At 45.4% G+C, this 27,426-nt stretch overlaps 1 protein-coding gene across 3 annotated transcripts in view; it reads right to left on the reverse strand.

Annotated features, from left to right (window-relative positions):
• Positions 1 to 27,426, reverse strand: part of utrn (utrophin) — a 126,976-nt gene that overhangs the window by 57,591 nt on the left and 41,959 nt on the right. The window contains exons 51-55 of one of the 3 annotated variants that reach the window (XM_037450241.2): positions 26,937 to 27,154; positions 26,646 to 26,763; positions 26,314 to 26,519; positions 25,338 to 25,492; positions 24,973 to 25,162 (exon numbers count right to left, since the gene is read on the reverse strand). In XM_037450241.2, coding sequence (XP_037306138.2) covers positions 24,973 to 25,162; positions 25,338 to 25,492; positions 26,314 to 26,519; positions 26,646 to 26,763; positions 26,937 to 27,154 — 887 coding nt within the window. Of the gene's footprint in view, positions 1 to 22,102; positions 22,516 to 22,579; positions 23,007 to 24,972; positions 25,163 to 25,337; positions 25,493 to 26,313; positions 26,520 to 26,645; positions 26,764 to 26,936; positions 27,155 to 27,426 lie in introns of those variants that run through there. The other 2 variants (XM_037450244.2, XM_037450243.2) reach the window with 2 other exon arrangements.

The raw sequence follows: 27,426 nt of genomic DNA on the forward strand, positions 1-27,426 counted from the left end.
ACACCTGGAGCTGGAGTTGGATTTCATAAACACCTCAAGTAGTGAAACTTAACAATTCAGAATTGAAACCGAGGTCACCAAAAAGCAGAAGAAGTAATAAATTGCCAGATAAAACCCCTTTTCGAGTTAAAGGATTTCCATTCATTAAATTTAGTAAAGTAGTTGCTCCCATAACTGGATTTTCAAACCAGAGGCTGCTACAGGCCCTCTGAGTTCTTATCTGCCGCCACTACTGTTCAAACATTTCTTCCCTTTTTTCATGGCTTCCCTCCAGCACGACTCCCCCCCCCCCCCCCCCCCCCCTCCGTTTTCTCTGGTCATCGAGACCCTTTGAAGTGTCGTGCCTCTCGGGAACAGAAGCTCTGGGCCGCGGTAGGTGGTCAGTCAGCACGAAAGAAACAAAAAAAACAAAAAGTCACAGTGATGTCACCGCTCCTGAAGCCGCCGTTGCCTCCACAGCAGGCCGAGGTGGGAGCTGGCCCCCTGTTGCGTGTGACGGGGGAGCAACGGGACTCAAAAGGTCATGTGACTGCACCAATTAAGACCGCTGAGCTAACAAAGTGCAGTTCCCCGCTTTAGAAAACCACAGTGTGGATAAAAACACGGGTGGGGGGGGTGCAAGCTTACGTCAACATAATCAACCATCACGAGTCATAACTAAGACCTCCCTGGATGGAGCCGAGAGGGGTGGGGGGGGGGGATGAGTGACGATAGATAAGCTAAAGCTGACAATATGTTGTGCAACACACAGAGGGCCCTCAAGAAAAATGTATATAGCAGAAGAAAAAAAAAGAGAATGATGAGAAGTAATAAAGAGAAAGGGAGAAGGACAGCATTAGTAGAAAGCTCAGGAAGGGAAGTATTCAGGGAACACCTCGGCTCATTAGGTTAGTTTTTCATCATTTGAACGCTTTGCGTCGGGACAAGAGACAACAGAAAGACGAGGGAAAGGGTGTGTTCAAATCCTCCTGCCAGGTTCTCCCAAAACACACACACACACACACACACACAAGAAACATTCCACTGCAGTTTTCCGATAACAGCCCCCAGAATGCACCCGGTAATCACGAGCTTTCCTGTGAACTACTCATCAACATCTCCGCTACCACCCACACCTCTGTAATGCCACGCTGTATCAACTCAGTATGCGTTTAAAGGGAGGGGGGGGGGGGGGTATATTAATTCAATATTAATTCTGCCCTGCATTTCCTCCTTGACTTGCACCACATCTCTGCCTCCAGGCGACAAAACAGAGCAAAAACAAAAACACCATTCAGAGCTTTTTTTAATAGGAGGACCTTAAAGTTTCTGCACGCGGTGGAAAAAAAGGGGCCCTGCTCTTCACGTGTTGTTTTCAACCGCATTATATTGAAGTTAGAGACTTGCTGTCCAGCGCTGGTGTTTATTGAGTTCACAGTGTTCTGTGGAGAGGGTCCTGGTCGTAGTGACCCCACGTGTAAAAAAAAACGCTTGAGGTTTGAGCGCTATGAGAAAAAAAATAAAAATAATCGGACAGTTTCCAGGCAACCTCAATTAAGCGCTCCATCGATCTGATGGATGAACGGGCTCGGATCTAAAGGGGATGTCTGCGTGACAATCAGAGCTTCGTTACAGTGAAAATCCATACAAATATTACAGTTCTCGTTGATTGAACATTGGTTGGATCAATGACCACAAGCCAAAAAAACATCAATGTAATCAAGCGTACAGAGAACCAGCCGCGGCTATTAGAAGTCAGATGATTTCGATTTCCATGACCTAAAAAAAAAAAAAAATCACATTCTAACGTGTCTACGTGAGTGTGCGTGCGTGGTGGTACAGGCAGAGTTCCTGTCCGGTCCCATGGGGGCGAGCAGCTGGGTGGGACTCACAACAACGCCACAGTTGAAGGGAAACATCCAGCTACGCTGTCACAGTCATTTTTATATCAGAAAACATCTCAAAGAAAACGAAAAAAGGCACTAGAAGAAAAAGTGTAAAAACAAACAGAGGACACTAAGGCGGTATTCAACCAGACAGGCTTTGATTTAAAGGTGAACGGGCGGTCAAGAGGAGGGGAACTCCAGGAGGAGACTTGACTGTGGGAACAATTCAAACAGAGCGAAGGAGACGGCTGAGACTGAAAGAAATGTCAAAAAGAGAAAACAGCGATGACATGGAAACAAGCGAGTGTGAGAAGATGACAGTGAGCAGTGGATGGGTAAGATAAGGACGATCATGTTCGGTACATCACGGTGGTTCACCGCTGTTTAAAAAAAAAAAAAAAAAGTTTAGTAAAGGTTTGTTGCTCAGAATATGCCAAACCTTCCCTTCTGATCCAGCGCTCTGCCTTGTGATAACTTTCTAGGTGTCTCACTCAGACCCAGGGGAGATTTAAAAAAAGAAAAACTATTGGATTCATGCCCACGGGCCAGAAGGAAAAACAAAGCCGCCCGAGTTCAATGGCTGCGCGGTAAGAGTGTGAAACGCCTGTGAGGTGGAAGCCATGCCGCTGACACGGTGGGCGCATGAGTGTGCGCTGAGCCACGCGCTCCTCCTCTCCACCACTCACAGCCCCCCCTCGTCTTCCTCCTCTGCTGACGTCAACACCGACCGCACTTTCTTCCTCTTCCTCCCTCTCCCGTTCGACTCTCACTTTCTGCACCTCCATTTCATCCCACTCGTCTTCTTTTTTTATTTTTTTATTGCTCGAGCGAGGTGAGCGAGAGGTACCCAACGTCCACAGGTCGTCCTCCCTTCTCCTGCTCACCACCTCCTCCCCCTCGCTCTCCTACGCCCTTCCCAGGAGAGCTGTCCAGGCCTGCGTCCGTGTTTTCTGTCCCGCTGAGGTTAAGGGCTTTCGGGGAATCGTTCAAGCGGGACTCGGGGCGGGAGGTTTCGTCCCGTCCCCTGCAATGACTCATTTAATGGTTTGTAATCCATCAGATTCACAACAGATGAGAAAGCAGGAGCTCATTTCTTTCTCTTTTTATCTCAGTCTACTGCTGCCGATGTGTATGACTTTCACATTCAGCCTCCCACTGGGAGTCCATTACAAGTTTTGATGAGTGGCGTCCGGGTACAGTACTCTCCTCCCCAGAGAGGGTTTGCGCGGTGCAACAATTTAGCACAAGGCGTGGAGGCTTCAGCTCGATTTACTTCCTCCGGACCAACAGGGAGCCGCTTCAACTCCACTGGGCATCAGGTGAAAATAAGAAAATTGAAAGGAGAGACTTGCTCCGGTGTTTTCCCAAATGCATTCTCTCCCTCTCTCTAAGCTCCTCGTCCCTAGAGGTACATGTCTCCTTTTCATAGGTGAGAAAAGCAATGTTCTTTTTCTTAAATGAATCATCTTTGTCCATTTTTCTCCCATCTCAACCACACAGGTCCGGGTGGTTAGTGGCCTCACCGGCGTACTCCTGACCTGCCTGTGCTTCTACTCCCTCCACAGGGAAGAATCAGGACCACCAGCAGCATCCACCCCTCCATTGGAAGTCCAGAGGAGTCTGCCTCAGGGCTCGGCAGCTCTCCCTGAGCTCTTAAACTACCTCAAAACAACCAACAAGCAAAAACATTTTCCCCAACATGAAGTTCAAAAAGTCCTTAAGAATCTCCAACGCTGTCTGTCACGATCGTTGTCCTGATACTTTGATGTGCCTGATTTAATGATAAGATTTGAAAGAAAAACTATTCAAAGGGATTCCTGTCGGCAGGTGAAATGCTTCATCACCTCACACGACCCTCACAGTGAAATTACAACTTGTGCCTGATACTGACGAGGTGGACACTGTCACACGTGAAACGGAGGCACAGACCGACTTCTGCACATTCACTCTGCTGCAATAACTGATGGGCCCCAAAAAGAAGGAAACCGCTTTAGCATCTTTATCAAGAGGAGACAAAATGCGAGTGATTAAGGACTACTACGGGCTAAAAGCGAGGATGAGACAGGTTATATATAATCTGACACATATTGGGGATAAAAGCCTTTAACAGCTAGGTGCAGACAAACATCCTCGCTCTCGGTAAGTTTGTGTGATAACTTTACTTAAAAAAGTAAGACACGGACATCACAGATGTCAGTGTGGCGGCATGCATTCACCCGCTACCCAATTCATTCATTGGAAAAGCTGTGATGCAAAAGAGATCTAGTTTGGAACAATGTCATCTGTCATCTGTCTTCACAGTGGAAATCCTGAGAAAGAAATGTTCGGTTTCCAAAATTCCAGTGCAGTGACCTTCGAAGGTTAAAAAAATAAATGAAACTAAAGAAGTAAAGTGTAGAAGTAAAATTAATTATTTATACGGCGATATGGCCATGAAACAGGATTTGACACCTCAAACCGCTTCATGAGTTGGTCCTAATGGGATCTTTATATTCTAAAGTCTGTAGTTACCAGTTTTCTCATTAGTGGATGCATACATTTTCACAACTATACAACAAATGGGCCGTGACGATCCTTTTTATTCTACCCACACATTTTGAGGGACTTTTGGGACCGTGCATGGCCAATAAGAGGGAAGAAATAAGAGAAAAAACTGGCAGGCAGTAAATGAGACCTCGAGGGGCCACACACTGTTGGACACGACCGAGTTTGAGGATCCGCCTCTTCGGTGTATAAGCACACAAAGACTGATGCTGTTACATCAATCTGTTCTCAAGTTACACGCCTTTTCATCAGCAGTTCACAAGTTCCCTTCCTTCCTTGTGCACATCCACTCCTCACGTAGTAAGATGAGATATAAACAAAAAGGGATGAAAACACACCGTCTTCCAACTTGGTTACACTTTAAAACCTTAAAGTAGGAATCGGGGCAAAATGTAACCGACTGTCAAACAAACGTCTGAGGTTTCACCTTTGAACTCACCAGTACAACCGGAGGGTCATGCAGCTAATCTGCGAGATGGGGTGGGGGCAGTTGGGGGGGGTTGGGATAGATCGCATGGTGGATGGTGTGTGAGGGCATGCGGGATTGCAGTTAACGGACAAACAGCATCTGCTTCCATCACTGAGGAGCCAGAGCGGGGGAGGGGTTCAGAATTAAGAGAATTAGAAAATATAGTGAGACATTTATAAATACAAAAAAAAAGATAAGATATATTAGACGCTAGTAGTCGCACTAAAATATCTAAGGATAGGCGAGTCATACCGTCAAACGACTAAATGTTTTTTTTAAATATAACATCAACGTGTCGGGAAAAGTCCATTAACGGACGTACCAGCAGAACCTCATTATCCCAACCGAATGTGTTGTTGGTGTTATTGTGTCGACAAAAAGGATGTTTACCCACCACTATAATGAAGTGCAAAGTACTAGCCAATTGGCATATAGAGCAATAATTAACAAGGGGCAGCAGCTTCCTCATGAAATGGATTCTTTTTAGTGGGTTGGCATTAATGCAGTCGCGTCTAGTTAACAAGTGGAAAAAAATGTGAAGTTCTGTTACCAGGCAACCAGACTCCTCGCCATACACTCACTATCCTGCTTTACTAAAGTTATCAGTTTAAAGTTATAACATTTCTGAATCCTTTAAGACGACATCCCTTTTTATAGTTTCCCTTTATTAAACAACTTTAAAACAACAAAAAAGTGGACAAATATTTAGTCCGACTTGGAAATAAATCATCCTTTATTAAAGTGAATACAATAACATGGAGGTAATAGAGTGCCTGCAATGTAAATGTAAAATCTACGCTTTATTTTCAGTTTTCAAAACTGTGGACAAGCTCCTTCATTGATAAAAGAAGATGTTGTTTGCTAGCAGCCGAGCATGAAATGAAGCCAAAAAGGACAGATTTGTTGGAGAACGAGGACCAAACTAGTATTAAAATGTGAGTAATTGTTAGACTTGGATAAGAAGTAGAAGACACAAATTAAAGTACCGACTTTAATGGGAAATCTGTGTTTCTCTGCTTTGTTTTGGCGTCTACTTTTACATCCCAGGGGCCACAACCACTTCATATATTTTTCGCCAAAGTGGGATCTCTGTCTCCGAACCACTGCAAGTGTTGCTGTGCCGTTAAATTTAGATTACGATTAAGACAAACCGAGTGTCAAACACGGATATATCAGTGTTCCCTCAGATGTTCTTTTTGAGTATGCATGGAGGCATCCACGCGCGCATATTTATACCGTCGTCTTTTTAATCTGTAAGTGCTGCCTTTGATCTGCCACGAATAGGAGACACATCATCAGAAAACCAGCACGAGCCCAGAGATGAAAGGCCCGTCCAATTACAGGGAACCAAAGCCAGCGCCGGAATACGCAGTTGTTCATAAACACATGTACACATTAGTTTGATACGCTGCGGAAAGAAGGAATACAATGAGCTACTCCTGTACACCAAATTAAAATAGTTGCACACAGTTGATGTTCTAGTGTTGGCCCCGGCATCAATTTTATGCTCCATTTGAAAATGGATTGGTCTTCATTCAAAGGGATTCCGTGGATTACTTGTAAGCCGCACATTAGGTTCTTGGTTTATTTCAAAGGCTTGTCTAATCATCGAAGTTTGTGGTATTACATCCGGAACACAAAAGGTGCTTTAAATAGAGCAAAAAGCTGATTTGCCAATGACGACTTTTTGCCGTTAGTGATCCTCAAGTGATGTGAAACATCACCAGAGCAACACAACACAGCACATTCCTTCAATGGAAGTCAACTGACGTCCTTCATTTGCTGAAAATGCAATATAAATATCATTTTTTATGCACTGAGGCTGTACTAAACTAAATGTTAGTTGACGCAATGACGTTAGGCAGACATAACTGTTGCCATGGCCACAAACGTAGTTTAGGGTGTTAGCTAATTAGGTGAAAAGTCAGGGGACACCAAAGTAATTTCAGTTCATCCTGAGGAGGATATGGAGGTCTTCACCAAATTTCTTTGCAACGCAAAGACATTTAACTAAAAACCCAGAAAAGTCATGTGGTGCCAGAAGGAAAGTGAAAGGATTTATCTGAGTCTGAGGGGTGGATCATCTTCTGGGGACCAACGGACCAAATTCCATAGCGATTCATTTAATAACAACCTGTGTGTCGGTCGCATTCTCTTTGGGACTATGGAGGTCTGTATGAAAACAGAAAGACGCTCTGCAATCCATCCATCAGCTTCCCCGAGTGCTCCTTCCAGTGGTGGAAATGAAATGACCTTTCATGTCATATATTCACCTTCGATGTCATCCAAAAAAAGTCTTGTAGTGATGATGAACTCTAATGTGGAACACACTAATGTCTCATGCAGTTACCTTTAAGTGGCACTAATATCCATGAGGGAAAGTGCAAGATGATGGCGAACATCCATTTTCAGCCTTTGATTTGCATCTATTTAGTGCTCTCGGGTGGGAATGGAGTCGGCAGCTGCTCACCTTTTGGTGCCCAATTAACCCTTCACACTTAGCAGCTGTATTAAGAAGAAGATAAAAGGGAAGAGCACGACTGCTCTTCCCTTTTATCTTCAAAATACTGCTTGTTCACTTGGCGCATTCAGTGGTCCGCAGCAGACGGTTGGAAACAACTGCTGAAGCTATGGATGGCTCAAAAGTGACGCCATCGATGACTCAATGGTGTCAACACTGACACTGTTAAAACCAAATGAAAAAATGGACCAATCAAAACTAGAAGCACAGAGGCTGCAGTGTGATACCTTCCAGCTTAATTTGATCGGTGAGGTAGAACGTTTAGAGAAGGCCTGAATTACAGAGTAAGATGAAGTGGTTAGTCATCCATGAGAAGTCGCAATGTTTACTATTTCGGAGCAAAAGAAAAAGGGTCAGAAATCTACCTCTCAGATTCCTTACATGTAAACAGAAACTGACACACTGGGTCTGTAGTTCTGCTTCAGGAGCTTGTTCATTTTACCATGAACAATAAAGGGTCAGTCTGCTTTATATTATTTAAAGTTTTTTTAAGTCAAAACTGCGTGCATGTGTGTATTTCATATATTAGCATATGGCTGTTCCTGACTTGCAGAATATTACCCTTCCCCTCTTTTAATGAAGCCTGAACTGCTTAGCTGCCGCCCCCCCCCCGATGATAGCAACCCCTGTAAATTGAACGTAGCACTTGGCAGATTCTTTACGGTTAAAAAATAATGAAAAAAATACTGCATGCTTTGAAGAATCCAGGACATCCCGGTAATAGATGTTCACCATCAAAAATAATAATACCAATGGCATGGTGGGGAGGGGTATCTGAACATTACTGGGTTTTATTCATATAACTAATTGTAAGGTTCCAACACTTTAAGTTATTCAATTATTCTCCCTCCACCACAAAGACCGTTATCAGACCTGCCTGCTGCGTGATGCCGGGATGGGATTTACGCCTCGTGCCTCCGTTAGTTCACTTAACCCTCCCTGGGAGAGTTGTGATGCAGTAATTGGCTTGACTTAAAGCCCAGTCTCTAAATCACGTTGCAATCAAACTCAAAGCCGCACACGCGCGCACACACACACACACAATTCATTGTACTCAACTACTTCTCCCTGATACGGCCTCCTTTTACACATTGAGATTCTCCAAATGAACACAAGGCTAATTACAGCCCAAGCTGGCAGACCTTTGTATCACCACACACAAACAACGAATTTCATAAAAGTGAATTTAGTAAATGCACTGGGTCCATGGTAATGCATTCCAGGGAAATCAGCATCGATCGGTAAAAAGAGGTGCTCTAAAAGCTTTAGGACAATTGCAGTGTGGCTTATTTCCCCCTACTTGCTTTATGGTTTTTATGGTGTTTACGTATTGCAGTCCTGCAGAAACAAAGCGTGCAGGAAAACATCAGCACTGCAGCACAGCGAGGCCCAATAACATGCTGCCATCTCTACCTGCAAATGTATGGGAGAAACAAACACTGGGAACATTTTCTAATCACAAGGTAAAACAAGGTAGATATTCACGACGTCTACCATCGATCTGTGAAATAAACGCTAGAGCCGATGACTGATGTTGACGAGCCGTCAGGAAAAAGAGACCACGAGCGATAAAAACTACAGAGCTATGTATGATCTCAATGTAATGTATTGCTACTATTACACACACATTTCCCCTTGGGGATTAATATTATCGATCTGTCTATGTGTGATCTGACATGTTTTCCACACCAAACTTTGTTTTACATATAAACTTAATATACGAGTGGGAAGTATAAAAAACATGGTGAGTGGGAAAAAGACAAGGAAAAAGAAACAATTAGGGTGACTGTTTAACTATAAACGAGGACAGTACGTTATACTGCACCTGTATAAAGACAAAAGAAATAAATAGTTTGTGTAGGAGCACAATGTTAATGGATAATTTCCCCTCCATGCGTTGCACTCAGGTGGGCGATCTGTCCCAGCTGAGGCACATCCTTCAGGTCAGTGGAGACTTGTTTTGCACCGTGGTGCTGACACAAGGCTTGAGGCGACCTTGTGTCTGGAGGCCCGATAACATCTGTGCCAGTTAACTGAGAAAAGTCTTGGGGAACAGCTGTATAAAAACTACAGAGCGCAAAAACAGGAAATACTTCACCCAGATCATGATAGTACTTGTATGTCAACCACTCGCATCGTGTTACCTCGTATTCTGCAGAAAGAAAATTGTGATTTTCTTGCAAGCAGATTCCAGATTCACAGATCATGTTTTCTCTGATACAAAAATGTTAATAAAATTAATCAGCAGAAAATGAATCGACTTGTTGACTGCCCCATGGTAATGTATTTCTGATATTAACCAATAAGCATTTAAGGTTTCTACGTGCACAGAAAACAAGCAAAAATCTTCTTTTGATCTAAAATATTGAAAAATGCTCATGTTAGCAAGTCAGCTGCCAACAAAATATGCTGCAGGTGATATTATCACAAAGGTCATCTCATAAAACTAGACTGCATCAATAAAACCAAATGCCACAGAAGGGCGGTATGGCAAACAATCTCACCAGACTTAACCTTCAAAATCAATAAAAAAGCTGGAATAACATCGACTGCAATGAAAAAGAGCATAAAATCTGAATTTTTCCTGTTGATACAAGAACAATCCTGTACTGAGAGAGTAATACGTCGATGGGGAACAGAGAGCAGGCCTGCCAATAATGCGTAGCAGGTGGATTCCTTTAGGCCTCGAATGTTCCCCCATTGGCTGAACAAAGTAATATCACATACCGTCTTTAGTACGACACAATGAGCTCAACTCCAAACTAAATAAAAAATTCCCAATTAGTGGTTTGCTTTCAGAAACATTTCAGCTCAATATTCCATGAAATATGAAGTGCAATATGTGCAATTTTTGATTGGTGCATCGGCGAAGAGAAAAACATTGGGGATTTTCTGACAGCAATTAATTCACAATTGTAAATCAGATTTAACCACAAAACGCATGTCAGCATATCACTGAGACATAACCCGCGTGGATAAAAAAAAAGAGAAAAAGAAGTTAAATCAACTTTATATGCATGTAGTGTCACAAAACTAATAAACAAGAAAAATCTGTATTTTTAAAAATAGCTAAAGTTAATAATTCAATAACTTTTTTCTTTGCTTAACTTCTCATTACATTTCACACCAAAGTTAAAAAGAAGCACAAATGTCCATGTCAGGATGTCCTGAAACAACCTTACGGTGATAAAGGAAGCAGCCACTTAGAGATGTCAGTTCAGCCTTAACAAGGCACTCGGCACCGACTGCGAGGCAGCAACGAGAAAACAAAGGAAACGAGACAGTCGGAGACACAGTGTGTGTGTGTGTGTGTGTGTGTGTGTGTGTGTGTGTGTGTGTGTGTGTGACGTCTCTGCTGTGCAGCCAATCAGCGTCACATTCACAAACACCGCTCAGCACCTCCAGCGCTAAAGCCATTCATCAACTCGTCTGCTCGGTGACAAACTGTGCACGACTGTGTGTGTGTGTGCTGGTTAATTAAAGTATACTAGTAAACTGAGCAATTATGTGATGAGTGACATGTCCATGGAAAGGTCGGAGCCCCTGAATTGATTCCCCAGCCAGCTTAAGGACCCGGGCCTGTCAGCGGAGGTGCATGAACATAAAAACAAGGCGGGCCGAGGCAGAGGAGGAAGCGCCGTCTCACGCCGCCGGCGTTAAAGTCACCGGGGCACAGCGGGCCGTTCACATACAAACTTCCAAGAAAAATGGGAAAAGGAGACAGAGATGAAATGGAGAAAAAAAAATAAAAATAGCCCTGCTCTGCCGGGTGTGATTGCGCTGCACTGAAATTGGAGAAAGGAAGTGAATAAAATCCACAACAGACTGAAAACCGAGTTACAGCACAGACACAGCCTCAGGCCGTCTTCCATTACAGCGACTATTTGTCCCCTCCAATTCAGCCCCCTTAATGCATGCGCTTTCCACAAGCAATTCAGCAACACAGCACATCCGCCCGATGCCCCCCATACGGCTGGAGAAACACAATCCTGGTGTCGGGAGCCAATCACACTCCCGACGGTTTCATTTGATGGAATGGCACCGTGGCAGCGACGTGGCCACAGACAGCATCGGCTGGACGTTAAGATTCAGCGGGAATTCACATCCGAGTACCGAGTGCATCGTGCCTCAATCAGCTGTGTGTGTGTGTGTGTGTGTGTGGAAGGGGGGGGGGGGGGGGAGGGGGGGGGGGGTATTTCATTGCTCTTTTGCATTATTGTATTTTTATAAAGGGCAGCACATGGCTCATTCGTTTCCATTATAATCTTGCAAGTCCGTCAGGTCAAACAGCCTCCATCTGCTCGGCATTCACATCGCCTTGTTTCCTGTAAGAGGACATCTTACCCGCAGAAACCGGATACAATTACTCTAATGCATGCTATTTAACGCAAGCCAGGTTTATTATACTCGAAGCCAGTAAAAAATCCGCAGCGGAGATTTGAACGGGTGGGAAATAAACAACGAACAGCCTCTTGAATGCCGTCACTTCTCTCAAAGGGGCTTTACTGGCAGTGCGGCCCTTCTTTCTGCTTGACTGGCATTCGTCATGAAAATGGAAACCTTCCTATAATCGTCGTGCCCATGAATCACTTCAAATGTGATTGATTATATGCACTCAGGCCTCGTTTCCAAAGTAATGCTTTCTAATTTTGCATTATTTTCCTCAGGGCACGCCACCAAAATGAAAGCCAAACCACCAGCAGCCTGTTTCAGTTTCGTCTTACTTTGACCAAACCTCAAACTAAATCACGCCTCAAGTGCTGGTTCATGTTGTCTTGCGCGACACGTTTTTAGCTGTGAGTATCCGCTTCTTCAGGTGGAGGGTAAGGTGACATTTATTTATTCCGTCATTATTTTACCTTCATTTCCTCTCGCCCGACCGCTCACAGGTCCTTTTTTTTTTTCTTTCTTGTTTTTCTTTCCTCCAGCCAGTGACACTGCCATGGCAACCAGCATTTGCAGGTCATGTTCACTAGCTGTGAGCGAGATGAGATGAGATGTTGAGTGGTGCTGTGGAAAGGTATGGATCCCTCCCGGGAGGAGGCAAAAGGATGTATGGTTTGTTTACTGCGGAGCGATAGATGGCGTGCTCTCAAAAATACATACGACTTTTTTTTTTCAAAAGTCCACTTGAACAAAGCAGAGAAATGTCACAGAGAACACTGATAGGTCAGTAAAGATGCGAAGAATCATAAAACTTCAACTGATTGACGCACTGAGACGCATCTGAGTAAAGAAAATGTATCCGCTAGATTCCAAAAGCAAGTCATTTTTTCTTTTTATTGATTTATTTTATGATTTGTTCAGTTGGTGTTTCACTGAACAAAAATGCGACAAAACATCATAAATGACACAAAAATAATAAAATGAAATTAGTGAGTCAGTAGTCGCTGGTTATAATTTTAGACCCACTCTTTTCAGGTCAGATCATTACTCATCTTTCCCCTTGTATACGACGTTGTTCTTGGGTTCCTGCTTTGATCCTTTGAGTATATTTCCTCTACAAAGCGACCTGCACGGATCATTGAAAATGCTTTTGTACGTCGGAGAGAAGGAATAACGGCTCTTCACATATTTACAGCTAAGATATTTCTCAACAAATAATTATCAGCAGTCGGTAATGAAGTGATCAATGTGTTGACGGGTGCATCTAAAAAAATATGCTTATTCAGACGGGAGGAGATCTCATGCTACACGATTCCCAGGGATTGTGTACAAAAAGCATGTGCTTTACGATGGTCACAGCGCCAAATTCAACGCCGATCGATGAACAAGCTCCCGGCGCGCTGTCAACAAACGTCACAAAGTGAAGACGGAACAATATCTTTGTGGTGCCAACAGGAATCTGAGTGGTGGCCAGTTAGTGGCAGAGCACCGACTCATCTTCCTGCACAACAGGGATGTGAAAGTGAAGCCACTGTGATAAAAGAAAGGAGTTTGCACTGAATGTAGTCGCGTTTGTTTTTTGCTGCACGAATAAGACTGAATCGAGTGGCGCAGCTGCAAATGTGGAGCCTTCATTAGATAAATATCAGCCTTTGCCGCTCATCCTTTTGATCCTAAACAAAACACCGTTGCTGATGCAAATGTGGGACACTCTGTAGGCCAAGAAGCACTAAGCTACGCTTTTATAAAGCTTAAAAAGGCACTATACATACCTACGATAATGTCAAAACATCTCGCTGGTTAGAAATACACCTAAAGCGTAAGCTGGGAAACTGACACCTTTTTTTTTCCTTTTTCTTTCACGGGAGGTGTTATGTGCACATAAGCACAACTGACACCTCATTTTTCCCCCTCACTTTCAAATGGTACAATTCAAACTTAGAATAAAAACTGACGGCCCGGGCCAATACACAACAACAGAGGTTGAAGTTAAAGGGCGAGCAGTTAATGTAGTCAAGTACAGTGCGTTTTGGCGGCGGGCCATCCAGACTGAGGGACACGGGGGACACCGGGGACACGGGGGACACCGCGGAGCGAGAACGGTCAGGCGCTTGCGATGCCACGGGGAAGGTGAATGGGTGGAAGGAGAGGGTTCGACGGGTGGAGCGTGCTTGCCGATTGCCGCGTCAATCATTTAGTTGCCATGGCACTGCCTGGCAGGGCGGGGCCTAAAATGGGCTATAAATAGAGCGGGGCGGGATGGAAAGAGGACAGAGGCCAAGTAGGATACACCGGCCTGGGGTAGAGGTGTCTCCCTGGACGCGTGTGTCTGCGTATATTCCCAGAGACGTTGGTAGTAATCAAAGGTCTTACTCCAGGAAGGAAAATATCAATCCAAAATGAACTGAAATTGACAGACTTGCAAACACACACACACACACACACACACACACACGCACACACACACACACACCCATCCATAGAGAAGTCATTTGAGATCTCACTCGTTCACACCCAAAAGAGCAAACCGATGTGTGTGATGTGTGTAAATGGAGACATGGCGGCCGATGGGACAGAGCTCAGTTTGACCTGAGGTGACCTGCACTTTAAGTCATCAGCGGTGGATCGTTTATCTTCCTCCGCAGCTTCGGCGCTAAAAGAGCATCGCCATAGTGCCTGTAAGGAACGTCTGCTTCTGGCTTTTAACGGTTTGTCCAGTTGAACTCTGCTGGTAAACTGGTAAATGTCTGAGTTGATCTGGTCAGATTTATCAATCGGTAAGAACAATTATTTTGAGATCTTGTGGTGTTGTGTGCCGGTAGTTGACTATTTGTGTGTTTATATCAGCTCGCAGTAGTTGTTTTTTGTTGTTGTTGGTGTATTGCTATTGTCACATGAAGTGGTTTTATTTGTGAGAGAACTCTGCAAAAGGAAGCATACAACTTCTGCCATTGGAGCGGGTTCACTCCTGTCTGGTTTGAGTGTGTGCGAGTACAGGTCGGGTTCGTTTGGAGAATGTTCTAACAACAGCATCCTGTTATCCCTGAACAGTCACCCGAGGGTCTCGAAATCCCTCACAAATAAATCCCCAGTTATACGAGTGAACACAAAAGCATCCTTTGTACTCAGAGAGATCAGTCAGTGATACAGTGAAGCACAAACACACACACACACAGACACACACATTTCCCTCCATCTACTGTCTTCCAGCATGCAGGGTTCTTCAAGGACGCTTCCCGCTGAGTCTACGAGAGAAGATCTCATTGCTGCCATTAGCAACATGGAATTCAGCCTTTAAGATGAAATGATTGTGCAAACCTGTTTCAGGGCTTCAGAGAGCGAAAAATGCCAAAAAGGAATAGAGAGACGGACAGAGGGGAGGCGACAGCGTGCCAACCAGCTCGTCAGGGAAAAGGACTTATGTCCTCAGAGCATATCACTCGCCCCTTTAACCTCCTAAACAAACGCACAGAGGCCACGAGAGGCCGAGGGGAAGGAAGCCCCTTCTCCACCGTTTCAGCCTTCACCCCTCTTCACCAATTACCAATTGTTTGTTTTAATCCTCCTTTAATTTGAGCAGACAATTGCACAATTTGTGTGTGCGTGTGTGTGTGTGTGTGCGTGCGTGCGTGAGATGCACGCTGTGGGTCCGTCGCCCCATTCGCCAGATTAGTCGAGCTACTCCTCGCCAAGCGTCGCCCGCGGCGACCAAAGGTAATTGCTTTTTAATTAAGCCCCCGGTGCTAATCCCAGTGATATTTAGCAAGCACGAACTGGCACACACATATGCTGGAGAGGGCACGGAGACTAAGAGAGGGGGACACTAAACAAGACCCACCTGGCTGTAAACTACACAAATGTGAAAAAGGCTTTGCTGCCATTTCTCTTTTGAACACAGTGGGAACCAAAGGATGGTGGAAAATGAGGTTGTTGTAGTGAAACAATAAATGAATTTTCACCCCGTGTCCAATGAATGAATACGAGCACCTGGATCGATCCAGCGCGTGTGTGTGTGTGTGTCTCTCCGGTGACCCTCAAATTAACCCGGCGAACCTTGAAGATGTAAAAACGCCATTGAACATTTCTTCCTCTCTGTGGCGTCTTTCAACTTTTCGAATTCATTAATGTGGCTCTTTATTCATCCATAATGTCCTGGTCTTCTTATCCCCACATCAGCTTTTCCCCCCACAGAAACACAAACTGCTTTCCTCCTTGGCTCATCGTCCTTGTGGAGTGGGGGGGGGGGGGGGGCTTTACTCGTCCCCTCCGGGGTGATGAGTGAAAATGTCCCTCTTTTCATACATTTCACTGATAACTATGAAATCCGCTGAACTAATGAACATCCACAGCAGCGGCCCCGTAGTGAATCTAATGTGACTCCTCGTCACGTGGGACCGCCCCGGGTTCCCTTTGAAGTGTACGGTCCGATGGTTGAAGGGACCACTCTGGCTGAGGGAGAGCTCAATGGTTGCTGCTCACACTGATCCTTCTCTGGACTATTGCACATTTGGTGGAGCCGTCTCACGTTGAATCTTAGGTCTAAACTATCACGTCAGCAGCAAGAACTCCTTTGGGCAGAGTTAAGATATCATACTAACAAATATTTCTTTGGACGGCTTCTGACTAGCCATCATATCAATTTGACTCTGGCTCCTCTTGCAGGCCGTAGCCTCCTGCAGATTACAGACTATATATAGCTCGATTTATCTTTAATCTCCCTGTGATATAACAGTGCAACCGTTTTCAGCTTTTGACACTTTCCAGTATTTACTTTCGGCCGGGGGGGGGGGAGGGGTGTTGTTGACACATTTCTTTATTTTATCCTTGTCCTGCAGAGTTCACATGTGTACATTCACTCATTCATTCTAAAGAGGCTGCTAGGCAAAGCTCTTCATTCACATAAAGCGTTAAAACAGCAAAAGATGCACACAAACACAACCTTGAGTTGTTGGGGCAGATCACATGTGACGTGGGAGTGGACGCTTAAGTGAGGGAAACATTCCCCACCCCCCCCGCATATCTGACCCTGCATAATTAGATTGAGCTGTGTCAGAGAAAGCATTTGATCAATGTTTCAGCAGCATGTAATGATCTGCCTCATAAGCGGGACATCAAGGCATTTTCAAGTAGCATGTAAGCCATCCGTCTAAAACCCGTGGAAGAGATGGGCAGAGGGTTTTAGGGAGAGGGGAGGAAGAGGAGAGAGAGCATGAATGATTTAAGAGTGGCATGCAAAGAGCAGATGACGCCATAAATGGAAAGTGGATGATATGAGACCCAGCATATGCTAACTTACTGGCTTACTGAGAGGTGGATTTAGGGAAATTGGAAGAGGCAACAGAAGAGGAAAAAAAACAGGTGCAGCCAGAGGGGAGTTTCTGCAAAAAAGTGCATAATTAACATAAAGAAAATATGTTTTGTCCCGATAAAAAACGGCAACGCTCAGAAACAACAAAACAAACACCATTGCTTCGACCTGAATGCAAGATTTTGCTGAATGCTGTTTTTTAAAAGTATATTTTTAAATGACTAAACTGTCACACAAAAGGATTTGTGCTGAGTGCACCGTGGAAATAAAATGACAAACCACTAAGACACAAAGGGGAAAATGTGCCACTTCTTTTATAAGAATTAATTATACTTGTAAGGAGAGTAAGAAAGGCCAGAAGGAAGAAGGACACTAAAGGGAACGAACCAAAGTGTTAAAATAAAGGGTTTTTTTATGGGTAAAATGAATAAAGCACCAACAGAAAAAAAACACCAGGAGGAGGAAAGAAGTAGAAGCAATATATATTTATGTAACAATATATAGGTCAATGCCCTACTGATCATTATTCCCGCCTAATGTTATCGATTGTGTATGTGTGTGTGTGTGTGTGTGTGTGTGTGTGAGGCCGACTGAGTGTGTGAGTGTGTGAGAGCGAGGATTACACACCGTAATCACTCCTCCAATCTGGGACTGTGATGTTTGTCGGCAACACAGAGTTACAGACGCACACACACCCACCACTTGGAGAAAATAACAACACGGGCTGTGAGTCAGCACAGAGCTTAGCGTAGATATTGGGCTGGAGGGGGGGCGGGGGGGGGGCAGCCATAGAAGGAGCACAAAGAACAAATTATTGCACCTCTTGTTTTATTCCCCCTCACCTAAGCTGCGCCCCGAACTTGGTGTGGCAAATGGCTTCACATTTATACTTTTGTTACACAGAAGAAGAAGATACGATCAATACGGTTAATTATAACACGAGTAGATCAAATCCAGCGTTCTGATTGGTTGAGAGTCAGTCATGAAGGGTGCATTATTGAACGATGCTACAAGTATTTTGTGCTGAAAGGCAGCTATTTACTTACTGTTTATAATTTTGCTGGTAACCATATTATAAAAGCAATAAGGGTTGCCTAACTACACCCTCGAACTGTTACATTATTGGTTGATAAAGTACAGCCTCTCGTACCTTATTGCTTAATTAAGCCGTTTCAGAGGTGCTTCTAGATGATTTTTCCTTCTGCTTCCAGTTGTTATGCTGAGATAATATCCCTTTCGTTTGGCTCCAAAAAAAAAAAAAGTCTACTTGCCAAAGGCTGATTACAGAAGTAAAAAGTATTAATACTCAATAGTTATGATCATCATTGTCCAGTAAGTGAAAAAAACTGAATTTTGGTTACTTAATCGGGTCAAGAAAGTATTGCTTTTGAAGACCGTGTGTTTCAATCACATCAAACCAATTCAGAGATGGCCGAAGCAATATAAGCCCCCCTACAATACAAAAATGAATGTAATTCTCCATGGATAGCACTGCGTCTGTCCCACATCCACTGCATGAGGGGCTTGTTATTACGTTCCACCTGACGACAAACCGCACACGCATTAGCATTTAACCTGCTGCTGCCTGAAAGCCACTAATGGAAGTGAGTGGCTAAAACCCTGTTGTGCACAAACCAACGCACAGATGCAATACCGGCTCAATAAGTTGGTTTACTGGAAGCTGGAGACAAAGTGGGGGGAGAGAGAGACAAAGTGGGGAGAGAGAGAGAGAGAGAGAGAGAGAGAGAAGGACTTTCTCTCCATTTATCTCTGAATCTAATAATATACAACATAGTTTAATCTAATCCCCGGATGGCATTTGTCCATCACATGGCGAGTTTCTCCTCATCTTCAGCTTAACTCTGGGCTGTATCCATGATTTAAGTGCAATTTAAAATCCCTGCTCCTGCCGGCCCATCTGCGGTGATCTCCATGTAATGTTGATTGGAGGCAGAATCACGTCTTCATTTTTCTTTCATTGTCTCTGCTTGCTTCCAATATGGTTTGACGAATTTAAATAATCTACACTTATGAATCTGTTACCGTATAATTCCCTTGTCTGTGAATCATCACCAAGGCTAGCTGTGAAGCAAGTAGCTGTGTGTGTGTGTGTGTGTGTGTGTGTGTGTGTGTGTGTGTGTGTGTGTGTGTGTGTGTGTGTGTGTGTATGAGTGAGCGTGAGCAGGATGCATTCTGGGCATGTGTGTCTGTGAACTACATTTTTCAGAGTATGCATGAAAGAAAAGAAATCTGGGATTTCAGTGCGACCCAAAAAACAGTGGGAGGAGTGTGTGTGTGTGTGTGTGTGTGTGTGTGTGTGTGTTTGTGTGTGTGAGAGAGTGGGCTATCCGGTGGCACCTGAGGCTCTGACCGCTAATGCTAACACCTGCTAATGACCCACAGGACCCCGTTGGAGCTGAAGGACGGGGAGGTCAGCCAGCCGGGCCACATGCCCGGGGTAACAGTGAGCCACGAGTACAGGTGGATGCAGCAGGGAGGCGACAGGCCGATGCCTTGGCCAGAAAAACCACACGACCGAGAAAACACCACTGCACTCTATCCGTGGAGCTGTTTTTTAATTGGGTTTTGGCATGCACGCACACGCACACACACACACACACACACACACCAGGGAACCGATGCCACAGTAATGAGAGCAGGAGGACACTCCCCAGGAGGGACGTCGGTCCTTCAGCCAATTGGCAGCCAGTGATTACACACAGAGAGAGACACGGCAGAGCAAAAGTTAGGAGAGTAGATGAGCTGCCGGGGCCCCCTGTATGCCAGAGTCAGCTGACCAGGCGAGCTACTCAGCCAGCAGGCACAAATGTGCACGCAGGCGAAGAAAAGAGCGAGATCGCTGGAGAGGAAGGACCAAAAAGTTAAGTGAATGTGAAAGGAAAGAGTCGGGACAGGGCAACAATTCACATGTACTTTTAAAGCCTTCAGTTGGCGTCTTCAATGGAGGCGAGTGCCGTTCTGCGTGTGGCGTAAACACGCTAGGACCAGCCTTAGGGAGCAGCATTGTTTAGATGTATTCCCTAATTGCCAACTAGCTCATTAAACCTTACAGCGATGAATTGCAGGAGAAGAAAGAAAAAACACAATATAAGCACCAAATAATAGATCCAATTTTCTGTTGAAGCTAAATGGCTTCTGCTTGCAAAGTCTGCAAAGCGCAGTATTATACATCAACGTAATGAGTTGCTGTTAAAAACAAATAATTAGTTGGACATGACTCATGAGACTTTATAATATATGGATCCCATCTCATCATATCTTGTTGAACGGGCCTGCTTCATCCTGCCAGACAGGGAGACACAGCGAGGACCAACATGATGGTGGTCATTGAGTTTTAGAAGATGAGCTTGGCTTTGAAGCTTAAAAAGGTAGGAAAGCAGAAGCAAAGCCGCGGCGCCACGGAAACCTTCACGCCACAGAGTGTCGCCATGGTCGGTCAAATCAGCCGCTGAATGCAGACACGCCGATTTCAAGGTACAAGATGGTCTCCTAACTAAAGAACATTTAATCTGACGCTTCTCATTGCTTCTCTCAAGGATGTCTCTCAGTGGTTACATAGCATTTAATCAATACAAGAGGGGCCACCAGTTTATAGACGTACTCATCATCCCGAGTCAACGGCCACGTGGGCTTGTTTTCCCCGGAGCAGAACGAATGGCCGGACCCTGGAGGGCGAGCCCCGAGCACAGATCCATCACGCACAACCTACTGCTCCAGTCTGGCAGCCAGTGAGCGCACCCCAGGGAGGCAGGAGGACAAGCCCAGCATCACCGAGCCCCCCCCCCCGCCCCCCCTCCTCCTCCATGGGAAGGCCAAACGAAGCTGAAATGACTGATGCAACCCAGGGGAGGCTAATCGAGGGTGGAATGACGGATGCCTCCCACCGCTAGGGAAGCATTCCAGGAAAGGTGCAGCCTAGGGATGCCCAGCGGAGCCATACAAGTGTGCAAAAGTGTGCAAAATTTCGGCACTGAAAGAAAGGGGCGGTTGTTGATTGGTGTAGATTTGGGACACCAGCAGGGCCGCGGGAGTCGTCCGACTTCACTCGTTTCGCCCAGAAATTGGTTGAACTAGCAGCAAACAAACGAAGCATCAAAAAGATGATGAAAAAGGAGTGATGGCTGTTTATTGCTCTCACCTGCTGTCGATTTCCTCCAAGTCCTGTTAATCTAATCCATTCAATATTCCCCTTTCTATGAGGGACTGGATAGGTAAACCAAACAAAATATAGTAAAGTGCACTACATTGACCTGTAGTAGTAACACTAAAGTCAAGTGGGAAAACAAAAAAAGAGAGCGATGAATTGGTGGATTAAAGCCGGATTAAGTCTAACCACCACATGTTTGTCGGAGCATTGATTGAAGCTGGCACGTGATCAGAACCTTCTCTGATGCATTAGCCGCTCACGCTGTCAAATCCCAACAGCTGGCCCCCTCTGGCCTTGCTCTGAGAGCGGGTCAATGTGGCGCAGAGGGAAGAGAGAAAAGGGATCAACAGCGGTGGATGGTGACAAGTCCGCTGTATTCGCTTCCTCTCTGGTGCACTTTGCTTTCACCAAGCAGAAAGCCACCTGGTCAGGACGCCTCTCGTAAACCGCAAAGCCCTCAGACGCTCATTTGGAAACAGTTGTTGGCGTGTTTTAAATAAATAGAAATAAAGGAGAAACACTTGGATGTGTCACAGTTAGATTACTTGGTGAGTGATTTGTGACAAATACATTGAAAGAAGAAAAAATTACACCTACGCAGCAAAGACTTTGTGACAAAACATCACATCACAAAAAAATTAAAGAATCCAAAAGCAAGACTCCAAAACATGCCTTGAAAGTTTTAAGAGTAAAGTAAAAATAAATGTAAAAGAATCAACTGTACTTAGGCAGAAACTTTCAACTAATATTCGTCCAATGTAGTAAAAGAAACCCCCAAACAGAAACCCTGAGTCTCTCTCTCTCTCTCTCTCTCTCTCTCTCTCTCGCGGAGTCCACGTACCTTGCAGAGTTTCTGGTAGCGCGGCGAGGAGATGGCCATCCTCTGGAGCCTGTGTAGGAAGACCACCACTTTCTGGAGGGAGGTCCGGACCATGGCCATCATCTTAAGACTGCTACAACTGTGCAGCAGCCTGCTCCTGGTCCGCATGCTAGCACTGCCCTACCTCGCTCATATTGTTCTCCCTCTCACCAGCCAGCCGACCAGACCCCAGCCAAGCTGACGTGATGCGCGCACGCACACACACACACACAGGGGAAAAGAAAAACAGACACACACACACTGTCTGTTTAGTCGCATACACACACACACACAAGACAGACACTACACACAGTGCGTGCAGCCCCAGTTATCTCTCTCTTTATAGACAGTCACTCTCTCACAGCTCTCAGCACGCACTCTCTCTCTCTCTCTCTCTCTCACAAACACACACACACACATACTATGATGCAGGCGAGGGGGACAAGACGAGACACTCACTTTCTCCTCCACGCGGACAATCACGCGCGCACCCCGACAGCAGAGCCAAAAGACAATCAAACAAATCACTTGTGACAGCAGAGTCAGAGGAGGGTGACGAGGGAGAAGAAAAAAAGAAATGAAAAAGAAAGAGCAAGAGAGAAAAAATAAATAAAATAAAAAGGAGGGAGAGAAGAGTGGAAAGTGCCGGCAAGCAGTGTTTGGAGAGGAGAGAGGAACCGTACGCGGTTCACTTTTTACTGCCACTGGACCGGAGAGAGATGAGGAGGAAGAGGAAGAGGGAGACAGGGCTCCTGTTAGATCATAGAAAGAGAGAGAGAGGGAGAAGGAGAGGGAGCGAGCTGGAGCAAAAGCAGCCGCGTGATGGAGGACAAACGCTGCCTCTGCCGTGAAGGTAGAATGACATTACGCACAACGGCCAGCGGATCAATGAGCGAGAGACAGGCGGGGAGAGAGAGAGAGAGAGGGAGGGAGAGCGGGTGGGAGGGGGAGAGAGCGTAACTGTGAGTGGGAACCCGGAGCACAAATGAGATGCAGGCACACAATAGAGTTCTGGGAGATGGAGGAGTTCTTTCTACCGCCGAGGGTTCCTGGTAAATGTCCCATTCATCTTCTGCCGCGGCGGCTTGAGAGAGCGAGCAACAATAAAACTAGTGGTGGAATCACGAGGACAAAGGCTGAGTAACTAGGAAAAATCGGTTTCTAGGGATCCAAGGGGAAAATGAAGAAAAAAAAACGGCGTACTTATTAAGAGCATTTGAGGAAACATCCAAAGTTTAAATTCCTGACATGTGTGCCAATGACACCAGACTTTTAGATTAAAAGGTGAGTTCTGAGTTCTGATGAGAACATCTGGCCTCGTAGGGTTAAAGGCCACGTTCCTTTAGGATACAGCACCAAGTTCAAACCTTTTACTTGGGTCTTCCTTTTCATTCAATCATTTAAAAAAGACAAGCATACATAGTCGGCATCAAGAAAGTGTCCAAAATACGTGACTGTTTCAATGTGCTCAATCACAGAAGATATTATTAGAAAAAAGGAAAATACAGCAAAGAAAAAGAAAAATGTTCAGACACCAGCAGCTCCTCCTACTGTGTGTGTGTGTGTGTGTGTGTGTTTAATCATTTTATTACATAAAGCTGACAAATCAGCTGCAGCAGGAGTAAGGAGATGATCTACGTACAAGATAACGGAAGAGGACTATAAATCTTGTCGCTTACAGAATTACAGGTGACCACAGGTAATTTCTAACAAACAGACCAATCGTTTGAGTTATTGTTTATTTCATTAACTCCAGAGGTTATTCCACTTTCTACACATGAGAGGCATCCATAAATCCTGACTCCAACTGAGACAGAGTGATGGAAATGAGAGGGAAAGGATGAGGATAAAAACACGATAATGCAGCAGTAGAAAAACTTTGAAAGACTTTTTAGGAATAAAATCCAATAAGTGTCCTTTTAGAACTTTGAAAAGACATAAAATCATGATGGACAAAACAAATAGATCCCTGTGACGGACGGATGAAAGTGAAAATCACGTCCTTTTTTTCCCCAATGGTCAGAATTATATTGGATTTAATCCAGCCGAGGCCTAACAGTGAGTGAAAGGTTCCTCACATCCATACCAAGTTAATAAAAGCTCAGAAATCCATTCATGCAGTGATTCATTGTCGTTTTCCTCTCTAACCTTGGCCTCCTTTTGACTAATTGGAACCTGGAAACAACGGTTTCATTCAAGACAATGAAGCCAAAAACTGTTGTTGGCCCTAAGCTTTCGGTTTCTAAAAGATGTACGAGGCTGCAGCGATATCTCAGGGACGAGTTTATCCCGAGACCAAGAGGAAGCTTGGATACACGCACATCTTTGTCAACGTCTGAAAAGCAGGTTGTGCAAATGAAGGCACCTCAATGTGCAAGCTAAAAAAGATGAAGACGCCGGTGACAGGGGAATTACAGTGCCCGTTTCATCCGTTGCATGGGTGAGAAGGAGCAATTTGGGGATTAAAAAAAAACGTTACATAAAGCATAAGACGATGTGTGTCAACAGATCCCTGAAGGGAGGTCTGAGCAAATGACAAGCTGGAGAGAGAACGCACAAAAAAACGTGTGCAAACTCGCGCACACTGAATTCCTGAGCAGCACGGGGCAAGAGGATCAATGAGCAGCACTCAATGCATACAAGCACTCACATGCCCTCTGCCTGCCCGGAGTCACACACACACACACACACACCTTAAATCAGCCACTTACACATGGATGCACACACGCACCTCTGTCTTATTGGTGAAGGATGCGCTAATGGAGGCTGACACTGAGATAATAGGCCTTACCATAGATTCCACACACACACACACACACACACAAAGTTTCTCCACCTGTTTATGGCCCTACCTCCAGTTGTCGCCTCAGCTCTTTCACGTGGGCGGACTCCTGCGACAGGTCTTCCCTCTGGGAGGCGTCGGCCAGCACGTTGACCGTGGTTTCCGCCTCTTGGAGCCATTTGAGGAAGGACTCGAGCTCCCGGAGAGACATCTGCAGACCCTTCAGCTCAGAGTCCAGATGGGCGTGGCGGTCACTCGCCCTGCGTATCAAATACGGCGGGTCGAACGCGTCACTTCACGTGCGAAACGATTCTGGAGTTTATCCACCGAAGCAGGCAGAGCGTTTAAGGCCCTCCTGTGGCACAATCAAAGCGTATGCACAGGTAGACGGGCGGGTGTGTGCGTGTGCGTGCGTGCGTGCGTGCGTGCGTGCACCTGTTGTTGATGCCGTTCCAGGCAGCGCTGTGCTTGTCGGTGACCTCTTTGATCCTCCTGGTGTCGTCGATGGAATACTCCCGCAGAAGCTGATTGGAGAGCTCGTTGAAGGCCACGACCGCAGCTTGGCCTCGGCCCAGGTCTTGGAGGAACGCCTGTGGCACAATCAACACGATTGGCATTAGCATCATCGCGGCGGAAATAGGGACAAATGCCACTTGACAATTATGTGTCACTGTGGAGGGCCGTGGAGGCTCATTATTTTTTGCCAGGTATCATATAAGTTATTAACGACCTCTTGTACACACTTCACGAATATCAAATTAGACTTCAGGGACCAAAGACACAAAGGCATTTGTTATTCTACCGCTCAGCAATCTGACTTTGGGTTTTTAACCTCTACTTAATCAAGCAGGTTACACGAGACACAACTGTTATTCATGAGGGCATTATTACTTCAGCATGAGCAAAAAGGTCATCCATATTTGACCCCCAGGCTCCTGGTCTTTTAACAAAAAGGTACACTTCACTATCGTAAATGGACAATTACTCATCGTTACAAAAGCACATAAACCAGGAGGAGTCTGTTTGTCCTGCTGGATTCTCTAAAACTCAGTTGCCCTCTAGTGCCTGGTTCTTGTAATGCATGAGACACTCGTCCTTTGTTTGCAGAAGCTCTCACACGAGTCTTCGTCATATTAAAATGATGGATTACGTGGTGTTATTAAGGTTCAAAGTTATACTGCAGAGAGGTGATTTATTCATTCCCCCCTTGCACAGACTTACAGTCATTAAAGGACCTCTGATACTTAAAATGAAATAAAGTTTGGTTAGCATAGAGATTTTTCTCTCCATTAGGAAAGTGAGCGGACAGATTCCCCCGGAGTGTATTTCTAGTCTACCGTGAATGACCGACGGAAGGACAGACACCCGGAGGACGTGGAAAGAAAGTCTATTAGTTTCACTTGTCCCTGACCTTGTTGTCAGCAAGCTGTTTAGTCAGGGGATCGCCAGACTGCTGCAGAAGGTTGTGGAATCGTCCTTCATTGTGCCCAATCACAGCGTTCACCTCCTTCCTTTGCTCCTCCCACTGGTTGCTGTGGCCAATCATGTTATCCAGCTGCTGAAGACGAGCCTCGACACCATGCTGGGTGCTGTCCCACTGGCTGCGTACCCGCTCCACTGGAGACAGACACAGTGACAAAATCATAGTAATAGTACCACCTGTCAAATGAGCCATTGTATTTATATATAAAGAAAAGGTTTTCTTTAAAGCAGCGGCCGTGTTTTAAACGGCTTTCTGCGTACGTTTTTCGGTGATTGATGTGCGAACGTCCAGATTGGACGTCTTGTTCTTTATGTTCTGCGCCAGGGTGAATATGTCCTGCAGCTGGGGGTGACGCTGTTCCAGGTCCCTCTTTGTCACCTGCCGAGAAAGAGGCACAAAAAAACACTCACCGTCACACAACATACTTTCAGGAAACCGGATCGCAATTGACGGGTCAGTTTTTTACAAAAAAAGAAACACGTACTGTTCGACTCACAAATGTTTGCCACACAACTTTTTTTTTTACGTCTTCTCAGCTCCGCGCGGCTTACCTGAAGACGTCCCATCGTTGTCCTGATCTCCTCCGTGTCCCCCACGGTTACAATGTTAGACTTGAGCATCTGAGTGATGAGTACAAGCCAGTTCGCCAGCTCGGTGGCGGTCTCGTTGAGGTCGGTGGGCGCCACAGACTCGGGCGTGTGCGGGGTTTGGTGGTGAGGGTCCTCGCTGACCAGGCTGGCCATCTGCACGGCCGAGGGGACAGGGGACACTGGAGCCGCGACGAAAAAACAGGCAGGAAATGTTAACATGTCGGGCTTCTTTTACAGAGGAAATTATGCAACGGACATACAAGAGCGAGAGGAGGTGCTGCTGTCAAATGGCTCCCAGAGGACTGTGGCATCCCACTAAATCATGATGAATGGGGCATCAGGGCTTGTTTTCTCACCTCGTTCCTGCATTTCCATGCACCGGATTAAGCCAAGCCTATATCGAATTTCAAATCTGCCAGCTGAGTACTTACATGTTTATATTTTTTCATAC

This window comes from Pungitius pungitius, chromosome 20 (genome assembly GCF_949316345.1).
Source record: "Pungitius pungitius chromosome 20, fPunPun2.1, whole genome shotgun sequence".
NCBI classification, from domain to species: domain Eukaryota; kingdom Metazoa; phylum Chordata; class Actinopteri; order Perciformes; family Gasterosteidae; genus Pungitius; species Pungitius pungitius.